This window comes from Pangasianodon hypophthalmus, chromosome 3 (genome assembly GCF_027358585.1).
Source record: "Pangasianodon hypophthalmus isolate fPanHyp1 chromosome 3, fPanHyp1.pri, whole genome shotgun sequence".
NCBI lineage: Eukaryota > Metazoa > Chordata > Actinopteri > Siluriformes > Pangasiidae > Pangasianodon > Pangasianodon hypophthalmus.
In genome coordinates, this window is record NC_069712.1 from 28,669,889 (window position 1) to 28,682,216 (window position 12,328).

Below are 12,328 nucleotides of genomic sequence, written 5' to 3' on the forward strand. Positions count from 1 at the left end.
AAAACCCACATAAATGCCAGCCCAGCCACAGTGTATTTTATTCTCGCTCCCTTATTGCTTAAGATTACATGTTGGTGTGTCTGTGTGTGTCTGTGTGTGAGTGAGTGAGAGCATGTGCATGTCTGGAGGTGTCTTTAGAAGCTAAACAGCACAGCATTTGTGATTTACTAGGTTCAGTTTCCAGTCATTACAGTAGCAACACTTGGTACAGGGGCTTATTTATGATAATTGTTGGCCAGTCATGATGTTCCAAATGAGACAAGGAATGGGAACTATTACAACTAACATCATAGCAGCTTTTCAGAGTGAGAGCTCTGGGATAGCACTTGTTTACGGTTAAAGAAGCTTTTTTCCTGATTTGAGGTGTATAATTATGATATATCATTACTGTCCAAAAAGTGGAATGTCACAATATATACACCGATCAGCCATAACATTAAAACCACCTGCCTAATATTGTGTAGGTCCCCCTTGTGCCTCCAAAACAGCTCTGACCTGTTGAGGAGGCATGGACTCCTCAAGACCTCTGAAGGTGTTCTGTGGTATCTAGAACCAAGACGTTTGCAGCAGATCCTTTAAGTCCTGTAAGTTGCGAGGTGGGGCCTCCATGGATCGGACTTGTTAGTCCAGCACATCCCACAGATGCTCGATCAGGTTGAGATCAAACCATTCCTGAACAGTTTTTCAATGTGGCAGGGCGCATTATCCTGCTGAAAGAGGCCATTGCCATTAGGGATTACCATTGCCATAAAGGGGTGTATTTGGTACGCACCAGTGTTTAGGTAAGTGGTACATTTCAACGTAACATCCACATGAATGCCAGGACCCAAGGTTTCCCGCAGAACACTGCATAGAGCATCACACTGCCTCCGCCGGCTTGCCTTCTGCCCATAGTGCATCCTGGTGCTATCTCTTCCCCAGGTAAACGACACCCACGTACCTGGCCGTCCACAGGATGTAAAAGAAAACGTAATTCAGCAGACCAGTTCTGATGCTCAGGTGCCCATCGTAGTCGCTTTCGGCGATGGACAGGGGTCAGCATGGGCACTCTGACCGGTATGCAGCAAGCCGCATTGCGCTGTGTGTTCTGACACCTTTCTATCATAGCCAGCATTAACTTTTTCAGCAATTTGTGCTACAGTAGCTCTTCTGTGGGATCGAACCAGATGCGCTAGCATTCACTCCCCATGCGTATCAGTGAGCCTTGGGCGCCCATGACCCTGTCGCTGGTTCACTGGTTGTCCTTCATTGGACCACTTTTGCTAGGTACAACCCACAAGACCTGCCATTTTGGAGATGCTCTAACCCAGTCGTGTAGCCATCACAATCTGGCCCTCAGAATCTTACGCTTTCCCACTTTTCCTACTTCCAACACATCTACTTCGAGAACTGACTGTTCACTTGCTGCCTAATACATCTCACCCCTTTACAGGTGCCATTGTGACGAGATGTTATTCACTTCACCAATGTTATTTACTTCGCCTGTCAGTGGTTTTAATGTTATGGCTGATTGTCAACTGTCTTGACATAAATTTAAATGTAAAAACAGTTTTAGGTGACACACAAGGAGTTTTGTCACAAACCTGTTTAAAAAAAAATAGTTTAATGTTTTTATCCTCCTATTAGAAGGTTCATAATTATTCAGCTTTGTCATTACATCATAAATTTTTGTAATGACTTTTTCAACACAGGACGTCTGCCATTATCATTCACGTGCCCTTGTTTGAGGCAACACAGACAAAACATGCTGGTTTTTTGCTGCTGTTGCATAACACACAGACCTACTTTGTAAGTGGTTGTGGGATTTCTGAGTGTATCCAGGGCAGATGGGTTTCACAGACAGGGATTCATAGAGAGTTCTAGCATGTATTTGTGTGTTTATATGTATTTGTGTGTTTATATGTCAGACAGAATTTTAATGCAGTACATGACGTTTGTGTTTGGCTAGTTGCATGCTGTGTATGTCTGTTGTGTCCAGCAGTACCAGGACACTAATATGCAGGGCGTGGTTTACGAGCTCAACAGCTACATGGAGCAGCGGCTGGACACAGGCGGAGACAACAAACTCCTGCTGTACGAATTGTGCAACATCATCAAAACAGGTCAGGCCTCATACACACACACACACAACTACACTGATTAAGCTCCATCACTAAGATTACACCATGTTTGATGATAATGGAAATCCAGCTTGGTATGGATAGTTGTTTTGCATATGTCTCAACACATACTGAAGCATGGGCCCATTATGCAATGATTAAAATTTTCACCTAAAACAATAATTTACTATTTTAAAAAATTGCTCTCACTCTGTTTTTATCTTTGGCCACATCCTGTTATTTCCGGGATATTAATATGTCTCGTTGTCATCCATCACAAAGAGCTTTCAACACAGAGACAGATGTTTGTTGGCTTGCACAAGCCACGTTAAAAATACCATTAAGCACAATCAGGGCCATAATAAAAAACAAAATTTTGAAAGTCTGAGAATGGTGCCAGAAGCAGAAAAATGCAGACCATGGTTTCAGATATGTCCAGTTGGTTTCATGTGGTAAAATCAACTGTTACATGGCACCACGCCATGTAATAATGCTCTGTGTTCCGATATGATCAACCTCAAATCCATTCAAATGTTTGGTGAAAAACTTGACATCATACGAGTAGAAGTATCTGATAGCCACTGTAAAATATAGGTGTGGATTATTGATGTGTTGGAGCTGTTTTGTGCCTGGTTATTTAGGGGCTCTTGTGCTAAGCACTGTCCTCTCTGGGTGTCTGTGAGCTCATGTATGTAGAAGGGGGTAGACAGCGCTTTCCTCTGAGTGTGTTACACTGTCCTGTGATGCAGCATCCTAAAGAAGTTCACAAAGATGCAGTTGGCTGGCTTCACGTCTCTCAGAGGAAGCACTTTAGCTTTCACCCTCTGTTATTGGTAACTCTCATATGATATGGGAGAGCTGGCTGGCAGGTAGGAATTGGCAGATGACCAAATTGGGGAGAAAATAAGGAAAAAGACCCCAAATATACACTCAAGTCAACACAGGAATAATTACAGGAACAAAATTAACGTTTGGCAAAGGCTGCTTCAGTCTCTCAAGTTGGACTATACTGAATTGAGGAAAGAAGTCCACATGAGCAAACGTAACAGAGTAAAAGTGCTTGAAATGTTCTGCTTGTAGGGGTCGTCCAAGATTCCTCTGCAAGTGTCTGCAGCCTTTTTGAGGATTGCAGGAAGTGGTTCTGTCCTAGCATTGTTTAAAAAATTAAACCTAGATGCTTAAGCTCAAAAAAATCAGTCAATGCATTTGGCATATTATTTTCACAAAGGGTTCATTTCATTCTGAAGCTGACTGTATTATAAGGCTGTCACCACTGAGAGTATGCCCTACATTTGAAAACACTGATCTGTTCTGTGATGTGACATGGAGTGGTGGTAACATTGTGCACTGTGTGTTCAGTGTTGTAGCTTGGCCTTTACATTCATTTGGCTAAATAGACAAATCCTGTCTGCAGTAGGTCTCCATAAGGCCTTAGTGCTTTCTCCACAAGCAGACAGTCTAGTCGATTTATGGGTTAATGATGCAGCCCAGAGAGAGTGCTGGGTGCTGGTGGGGATGACCCTGGTTAGCAGGCCTTGCCCTAGCGCATGTTCTTCATCTCTCTCTGACACTGCTCCTCTCTCTCTTTCTCTCTCGATCTGTCTCTTGCTCACTGGGTGAGTAGTGCACAGGCTGTCACATTTCATCCACCCACGCCTCGTCAGCACACTGCAGCACTGCAGAGCTCAGGGATGCAGCCCTGCCCCCTGCACACACGCGCACACAGACCTGTGCACATGTTTTCTTTTACATTTGTGCATACACATGCGTGCACATAAACCTAAACACCACTCAGTGCAAACATGCCAGACCACACACACACACACACACACACACACACACACACACACACACACTCGAGTGTGACTCGAGATTCTTTACTCCAAGAGACATGAACACAGATCAGTCTTGTATGTAATTTGACCTCTAGCTTACAAATCTTAAACCTTTTTTATTTTTTTATTTTTAATTTTTTTTTTTTTAATAAAAACAAGTCTTTAAACAACCCAAGCTCATACACATGATTGAAGCAGTTGTGGGCTATTTTGATAAAGGGTCACATCTCAAATAGAGGATCATCCAGTCCATGACACCTCGAAAGTATCATTGTTTTTTGTTTTTTTTTTTCCCCTCACAGCCACAAAAGCTGATGGCTTTGCACTATACTTCCTTGGAGAATGCAACAATGTAAGTGGCCCTCTACAAACCTCATTTATATTTTATTTTATTTTATTTTATTATATTCATATAGTAATGGAATTTCAAAGAGGCAGTGGTCATGCATGGCTTCAAGGATTGAAACTTTCTACCACTGGTAAGGCATTTCCATAGCATTGAAAGAAGTGCTGTATATTACTGTCCATCCTTTTTGGTTGTTAAACCTGTTTGATGGTACTGTAAGCAGAAAAGAGGAATGAATAGGCCTCTCTTTACCCTAGCCTTCTCTAATCTGTAGGAACATCAAGGTCAAACAAATGCATGAATTTACAAATGGCGATTTGCCTCTTTTACTTCATTACCAGAGTAGCTATGTCATCATTATGACCCTATCTACAACAGATAAACATATTTGAGGGTTGGGATTGCTATTTCTGTATACTTATTACATTTTGACATTTGAACAAATGCTAGAGCAATCAGTGATCATATGAGGGTTAGTCAAATGAAAACCCTAATATTTTTAATGTTGGATTGTTTATTGCAAAAAGGTGTCACAAAATTGTATAATTTTTCTTCAAGTGTTCAGCGCTTAACAAGGGTCCAGATTCTTCTATAAAATTGTCCGATTCAATTCTAATTTATGTCGCACTTTTAAGGTTTTAATTTGACTGACCCTCATTGAATTGTAATCAAACTGGCTTAAGAATCATGCATCATGAATGACATGCTGACTTGATGCTGTCCTTTTCTCTGGACCAGACCCTGTGTTTATTCACGCCAACAGGGGCAAAGGAGGGGCTTCCTGGGCTCATCCCCTCCGGTCCCATTGCGTTCGGTACCACCATAGCTGCTCACGTTGCCAAGACACGCAAGACACTACTTGTAGAAGACATCATGGGGGTGAGTCACAGTGCACCACACTGACTGGAAAGCTGCGCCGGCTTTTAATATTCCTGTTGAAGATGATGAACGCTGTCAGCTATCATTAGTTGTCGGTCAGTGGTTGTGTATAAATGTGCAAAGAATTCATTTTAATGTTTTAAGATCAGATTTCATTTATCATTCTTTCTTTATGCAAATTTGCTTAGTTGAAGTAATATAGGCAATAACTTATATTATATACAGCTTCACTTTCTTTACATTACACCTTTTTGATTTATAGTTGTTGTGTGTACTAACACCCCAGAGGGCAACAGAATGTGTACATAAAATATGGTGCTGGATCAGTGATGCTTTGGGGCTGTTTTGTGGCTGGTGGTTCACAGGCTCTTGTGAAGACTGAATTCTGCTAAGAGCTAGGTTATTTCTACCCAAAACCTGGTTGCCTCTGCCAGGAGGTTCAGACTTGGCTATAGATAGAGCTTTCAATAAGATGATGAACCAAACATACTTCTAAACCAAAACAAAAAAGACAAAATCAGTGTTTGGCAATGGCTTTCTCAGTCTTGGACTCATTCTCTGGATTTGAACCCTACTGAAAACCTGTGGTCAGAATTAAAGACGGACGTCCACATGCACAAACCTAAGAATATAAAGGAGCTTATATTGTTCTGCATGGAGGAGTGGAACAGGGTTGTTTCTCTCTAAGTGTCTCTAACATTGTTAGAGATTACAGAAAGCGTGCGGTTATTCATCTCCAGGCAAATGTTACAAAATGCCAATACTTTTGAAACAAACGTTCTGTAGTTTTTTTTGGGTTGCGGAGTGAAAAACATTGTATCTTCTGTTGACATGACAGCAGAAATGACAACAAGTCATTAAAGCATTATTTCCTTGTTTATTTTGTGTGCTCATGTACCATACTGGTCACACAATTGAATGTGGTGATGACATAAAATTGAGGTCATGTGTCCATACATTATTTTATTAACCTATTTTGAATTTCAGAATTTGCATGCATTCCAGTTACTTTACTTTCTCTGAAGAGAAGAAGCCCATAGTTTAATGGCCAAGCTAGCCAAGTACTACTCTGTTATCTTTGCAGCTCACTGTAAGGAGGTGGAGTTGGAGTTCATAAATTTATTGTATGTATAAAGTTCAGTTCTTGAATTATTGTCTCTTATTAAGATGGCATCTCCTCAGAGCTGCTGCATATGCACCAATAAAAAAAAAAAATCATTGCCTTCGTAGGGATGATTTATACAATTAATTATTTGTCAATAATGTCATACCTATATGTTTAATAAGGTCTTTGAATGGAATTCCGTAAATATTTTGAGTCTGTTTCCAGCCCAAAATATGTTTCTTGATTAAATATTGTGGTTACAGCAAACTGTCAGGCAGTGGTGGTGGACTTAATACTGTTCAGCACTTGGGTCATTAGTGAGCAAGAAAAATCAACTTAAGTTCATGGTGAGAATCTCGGAAAACTTTCTCAGCATGTCACACGCAGCTGTCTGAGTAGTATGTAAGTTTGTAGTTACATCTGAGGTCTGAATGAGAAATTGTGGTATTAAGTCCTCATTATGTGTGCTTAACTCTGTTCTGATTACAGGTAATTAAGGTAATTAAGCAATGACGCAAATCAGTTATGGTAGAGCAGGTACAATACAGAGCTGCACAATGGAAGGGAACCTCAGAACTGGAATGCAGAAACACTAGTTTGAAGCATGAATACATTTGCATTGTTGAAAGTGTGTGCGTGTGTTTGTGTGCACAGGATGAGCGGTTCCCCAATGGCACAGGGCAGGACTCAGGGATCCATGTTCACTCTGTTCTGTGTCTCCCCATCCTCACGGCCATCGGAGACCTGATCGCTGTGCTGGAGCTGCACCGCCACCTGGGCCGAGAGCCCTTCAACCTCAGCCACCAGGAGGTGTGCAGACATTACACCACCCATCATCGCTGTTTGCAGACTGACAAATAATGGTGGTTAAAGTAGGGTGAACTCGGGTAATGTGGGACACTAAGCATCGTCGTTTTTGTTTCTTGTTCTAGTAAGAGCATGTCGAGAGTGTTATTACTACATCGAAGCAAAATCGCATGGCTTTAAAGCATGCATTAGTTTAATCTTAAGGCTATAAATCTGTCAGAATTAAAAGTGATCCTAATTTGAATTAAATTATACATATCACATACTCGTTCAATAAAATCTTTTTCAATTATTTTTACATTATCTGTCTTTATAAAACAGTAGAACAGCATGTACTCTTGGGTACTTTATATGTAGGAAAGTTGGAAATTGTAAGCAGGAAAGAAAAGCTAAAAATCTGATAACAGCACAGCTCTGACAGTAATTCAAATGATAGATTCATAGTAATGGCTTTATTCTAAGAAGTTATGGTTTCAGTTCATTCACAGAGACTTGTATGCCAGTTATTCCACTTAATTTAAGGTTAATAATGAACAGACTAAAAAACTTAAAGAAAAATTTATAATTATTAATATGGCAAAGTTTTCTGTAAGGAGAAGTTTTGAACATTTATGGAAGGCGTCTCCGGTGTCAGCACTTTGTAACAGTCAGTAAGTTTTCAACAACAGGAGAGTTTTCAGGACGGAGGACTCTGTACGTTCCAGTTTCGGTAACATGACAAGGTGTGAAAGGAAAAATAAAAGAGGCTGGTGAAGGACAACTGTTTATAACTTAAGTGATAACAGGAATTAACTTGTGGACATTACATCGAACTATAAATGGTTAAAAAGCATGATGTGTTGATTAATACATTTAAATTGTAGTTTTTGGCAAATCATTGTGGTGTAAAAGGAATAAAACCACTTTGGGACATGCTGTTAGAGTAAAATAACACTAACAATAACCTGGCATGTTATATTTTCCTATAACAGCACTCCCTGTTGTGTTTTATTCCTTAAATAAAGCTCCAGAGTAAAATAATACAGACATTGGACCACTAGTAAGAAATTAGCATGACAGTGCAGATGTTTGTAGGGTGTCAGAAGATAAAATAGCATGCATAAGGATTTTATCTTTGTTATTTTCAGGTAAATATGTATTTTTTTCTCTCTTATTTGAGGTTGCCACTGCAAATTTGGCATGGGCTTCTGTAGCTATTCACCAAGTGCAGGTGAGTTCAAACACTCTTCCTTTTGCATGAGCTGTGCCATGTTTTTTTCTGTTTCCACACACATTTAAATGCGAAGCCCCTGGGTATACGGACTGAACAGTCTCAGTGGTCCAACATGCACAACCTGACCATTGAATCAACGTACACAGGCGCCACAGAGGAGACAATTATGAAGTCGCAACCTGTTTAAACATGAGCAGTAACACTCTGGGTGGTGGTGTCCCATGGTGGCTCAGGGCCCACTGGGTCTGTCTTGATTTTTTGAACGGTATGCAACTACAAGAGCTTAAAGAAGCTGTTAGTCATATATTAGGGACCTGGTGTTTTTTTTGTGTGTGTGTACATGTGTATAAATATATATATATATATATATATATATATATATATATATATATATATATATATATATATATATATATATATATACACACACACACACATAATATAAATACATAATATAAAAATAAATGTATATAAACAGGAAATAATTATGTGAAATCTGAATGTATAGTTATAACGCTGAATATATAAATGCAAATCTGAATATATATTGTCTACTTCTCAATATAAATATATCTTTATGATCAGACAATAGACAGATGTTCTTATTGAATTTTTCTCTGAAAACAGTAGGCCTATACATCCTGTATGCATTTATCAGTATAATAGTACAATAATGTACTATTATATCATTATTTTAAGTGCACATCACTTATCTAAGCCAAAGGGAGCATGTCCCTCTACTTTACAAAAGGCTGTTCGTAGTGCCAAAGGGTCCTCACAGTCAGTGTTAATGCTATGTAGCTTTTCTGCAGAATTTAGCATGACTGAGAGGGCTAGGGAAACTGGCAACAATCTGTTGAGGAATAGTGATTTTACTGAGACCAAGAATGTTTATTGGTTTAGTCAAATATGGAAAAATTAAGAGCTTGTCTATCATTATGCCTGATAAAATGTATGAATATATAATCAGAGTTTATAACTATATATTCAGGATTTAAATTTATATATTGATGATTTAGAACTATGGGCTGCCTGATGTCTTTAATACATCCTGCTTTTCTATTCATTCCAGGTCTGCAGAGGTTTGGCAAAGCAGACAGAGCTCAACGACTTCCTCCTAGATGTGTCAAAGTAAGTGAATACATGGGAGGATGTATATCCTTGGAGAATGCTTCTAATCTTTAATAAAATGCAGTGGTTATAAGATGAAATATAAAAAAGTTAGACAACATTTTTGTATAACTTTGATGTGTGGGTTTTTTTTTTTTCTAACATGGAATTACATTCGTTTGTGTAGCAGGCTGGGAAAATGCTTCATGTGGTCAAAGTTTCTACTATATGTAAACTACAGATTTTCTTAAGCTGCATTATGTTTCAGTTTTGCAGAATTAGTTATGTCTGATTATCCCCAAAAGTGAACACTGGAAAAAAAAATGCATTTTAATGATTTTATTCCAATTCCACTGAGACATCAGTTTGTTTTTAATTTCATTTACATTCAGTTTAATACACAATCAGATATATTGTGTAAAAGACACATTATATTGCTTTAATTGTTAAAATATTAAAGAATTATAAGTATATGATGGGAAATATGTAATCACTTTGATCATAAACATCATCCATGTCAGACTCTAGTCTTATCACCCATGTTCAATTACAACATTAACCATTCTTTATGTATTCTTGTATTGGTATTATATTTCTATTAGGTCATTGAAAAATTTGCCGGCTGTCGTCTGTACAAAGTGTGTTTTTTGATGATGTGATGGCGCAGGAGCGTCACAGACATTTTGACAGTCGGTATCTCATTAACTGAACTGATTAAAGTTTACATCCATTTCCATGGCATGTAGCTATTGAAAAACATGATCAAACCACGACATTTATTCAGTGTGAGGAAATCACACTTAGCTAGCAAAGTTTCGATTTCTTTAGGCAGACTGACTGTTTTTACCATTGTGTTTCCTTATCCAAAATGATCTCTGCAGAAAGCCTAGGCAAGATCAGAAAGTAAATAAAACAGTTCTACATCATTCTGACATATACATATTTGACAGATATTTATGGTTTCTTAAACATTTATTTGACATGTCAACAAAAAACCTTTTTTTCCCCCATTTTTGGCTGTTTGAGTTCATATCTGATGGGTTTTCCCAGACCAACACACATACATGATAGTCATCTCTCTTAATTTGAATAATACTGTATAGTTTCTTTCAGTGTTATGTGTTATTTTATTTGTTTAAAAACTTTGCATGGATGATCATATCCATTTAAAATGGCATTTTTCCCCCCTACTCCCTACAGAACGTACTTCGACAACATTGTGGCAATAGATTCTCTACTTGAACATATCATGGTGAGTATGTTTTTGCTTTTCTCCTCATGGTCACACGCCTGGTCATGAGGAGAAAACATGCTGTGCTTTTGTCGCTCATGTGTGTTAACATCACTAGTGAAGAAATATGAGCAATGAAAGAACTCTTATTTGTTTGTTGGGTTTAGCGAAAGTCCCTTTCTAGAAACTGCTCATGCCATTCCCCTTGGGCTTTTTTTCCTTTACTCTTCTTTTTTGTGCTCATGTTTTTTTCTCTTTCATGCTCTTGCATTTTTGCTCTATTGATCTCTATCCCATCAGGCCGAACTTCCACTCCCTCATCCTCTAGTTCTTTTGTTCTTCTCCTTTATCTGCCTCTTAAAGAGACACCAAGCACACAGCACATATCAGATCACTGACCCACTCCTGTCTGTCTCTCTTCCTGCTGAGCCAAGCATTACAGGAAGTGATGCTGACAGGTCAGAGAGGGGACAGACACAGTCAGAGCATCGAACAGCTGTAATTCTATCAGCGTCAGTCTGTTCCTGGCCACACTTTAAGCTTAAAGTACCTGCACAAATAAGAGCCTGACTAATTCAGGAGCCATCTGACAGAATTTTTTCCATTCTGCTGATAAACGATGTTATAACAGGTCCAACATAATCACAGAAAGTTGTCAAAAATGAAGGAATAGTTTCCCCACTGGTACTTCTCTTAAACACAAACATGCCTGTTAAGAAGCCAAAGGAAAAATATTGAGAGAGCGGGGAAATAGCGGGGAAATACTTCCCATGTGACCATCAAAGATCCCTGCCCAGATATTAACGCAAATGATAGAAATGTATTTATAATGACTGGGAATGCAGTGTATTCTCAGTAGGCATTAGTCATACTGCTGAACTTTGTTGGACATTTTATACTGTCAAACAGGAAATGTAAAAGATGTGAGTGCTGTGCTAATTTGTGTTCCAGATATATGCAAAAAACCTGGTGAATGCAGACAGATGCGCCCTCTTCCAGGTCGATCACAATAACAAAGAGCTGTACTCTGACCTCTTTGACATCGGGGAGGAGAATGAAGGGAAGCCGGTATTTAAGAAAACCAAAGAAATTAGGTGAGTTCCAATAAGCTTTTGGCATTTAGCATTATATTTACAGAACAGTGTTCTTACTAGGGATGCATCAATGCCAGTTTTCTTTTTTCAGACTGAGTATGAGTACATGTTTTTTTGATACATGATACTGATACTTATACCAAAATGAGTAACCTACTTAGTATTAAGCAATTGGGGCAACAGGGAATGTTCAATTTTGCTCTGTTTATGTTGGTTGCTGCCTTGTGCTGCTAGCAATGAACAACTCATGTTGTCAAGTTTTATTTTTTAAGATGTTATCGCATTTAAATACTATCTTTAATAGAGAGTGCATGAGTGGCTCACTCAGAGCAGTTTCAGCGACTGTGTTCATCAGTAATGAGCACAAGGTGCTATGAATTGCACCTTGGCTCTCAAGCTGACTGAAGTGTGGACCCTGGAGAGCATGTGTGTCTCGGTGCTCAGTGCTCACAGACGTGAAGTGCTCTCACAAACACACTCACTTCACTCCACCATGCTTGCAAATATCTTTGCGCACGCAAATTCACGGCACTTTGTGCTTGTTTTTAATGACCACGCTCACTGCTTTGCGCGCTCAGGTCCAGTATCAGTTTTGATGCATTTCTGCTT

At 39.0% G+C, this 12,328-nt stretch overlaps 1 protein-coding gene across 4 annotated transcripts in view; it reads left to right on the forward strand.

The window, feature by feature from the left end:
- Window positions 1-12,328, forward strand: part of pde10a (phosphodiesterase 10A) — a 103,498-nt gene that overhangs the window by 77,304 nt on the left and 13,866 nt on the right. For 3 of the 4 annotated variants that reach the window (XR_008301417.1, XM_026939542.3, XM_026939536.3), the window contains exons 4-11: window positions 1,979-2,102; window positions 4,237-4,286; window positions 5,019-5,159; window positions 6,919-7,074; window positions 8,231-8,281; window positions 9,357-9,415; window positions 10,595-10,646; window positions 11,577-11,719. Coding sequence is in view for 3 of the 4 variants with exons in the window: in XM_026939542.3 (XP_026795343.2) it covers window positions 1,979-2,102; window positions 4,237-4,286; window positions 5,019-5,159; window positions 6,919-7,074; window positions 8,231-8,281; window positions 9,357-9,415; window positions 10,595-10,646; window positions 11,577-11,719 (776 nt within the window). In the remaining variant the exon portion in view is untranslated. The remainder of the gene's footprint in view (window positions 1-1,978; window positions 2,103-4,236; window positions 4,287-5,018; window positions 5,160-6,918; window positions 7,075-8,230; window positions 8,282-9,356; window positions 9,416-10,594; window positions 10,647-11,576; window positions 11,720-12,328) is intronic. The other variant, XM_026939540.3, reaches the window with a different exon arrangement.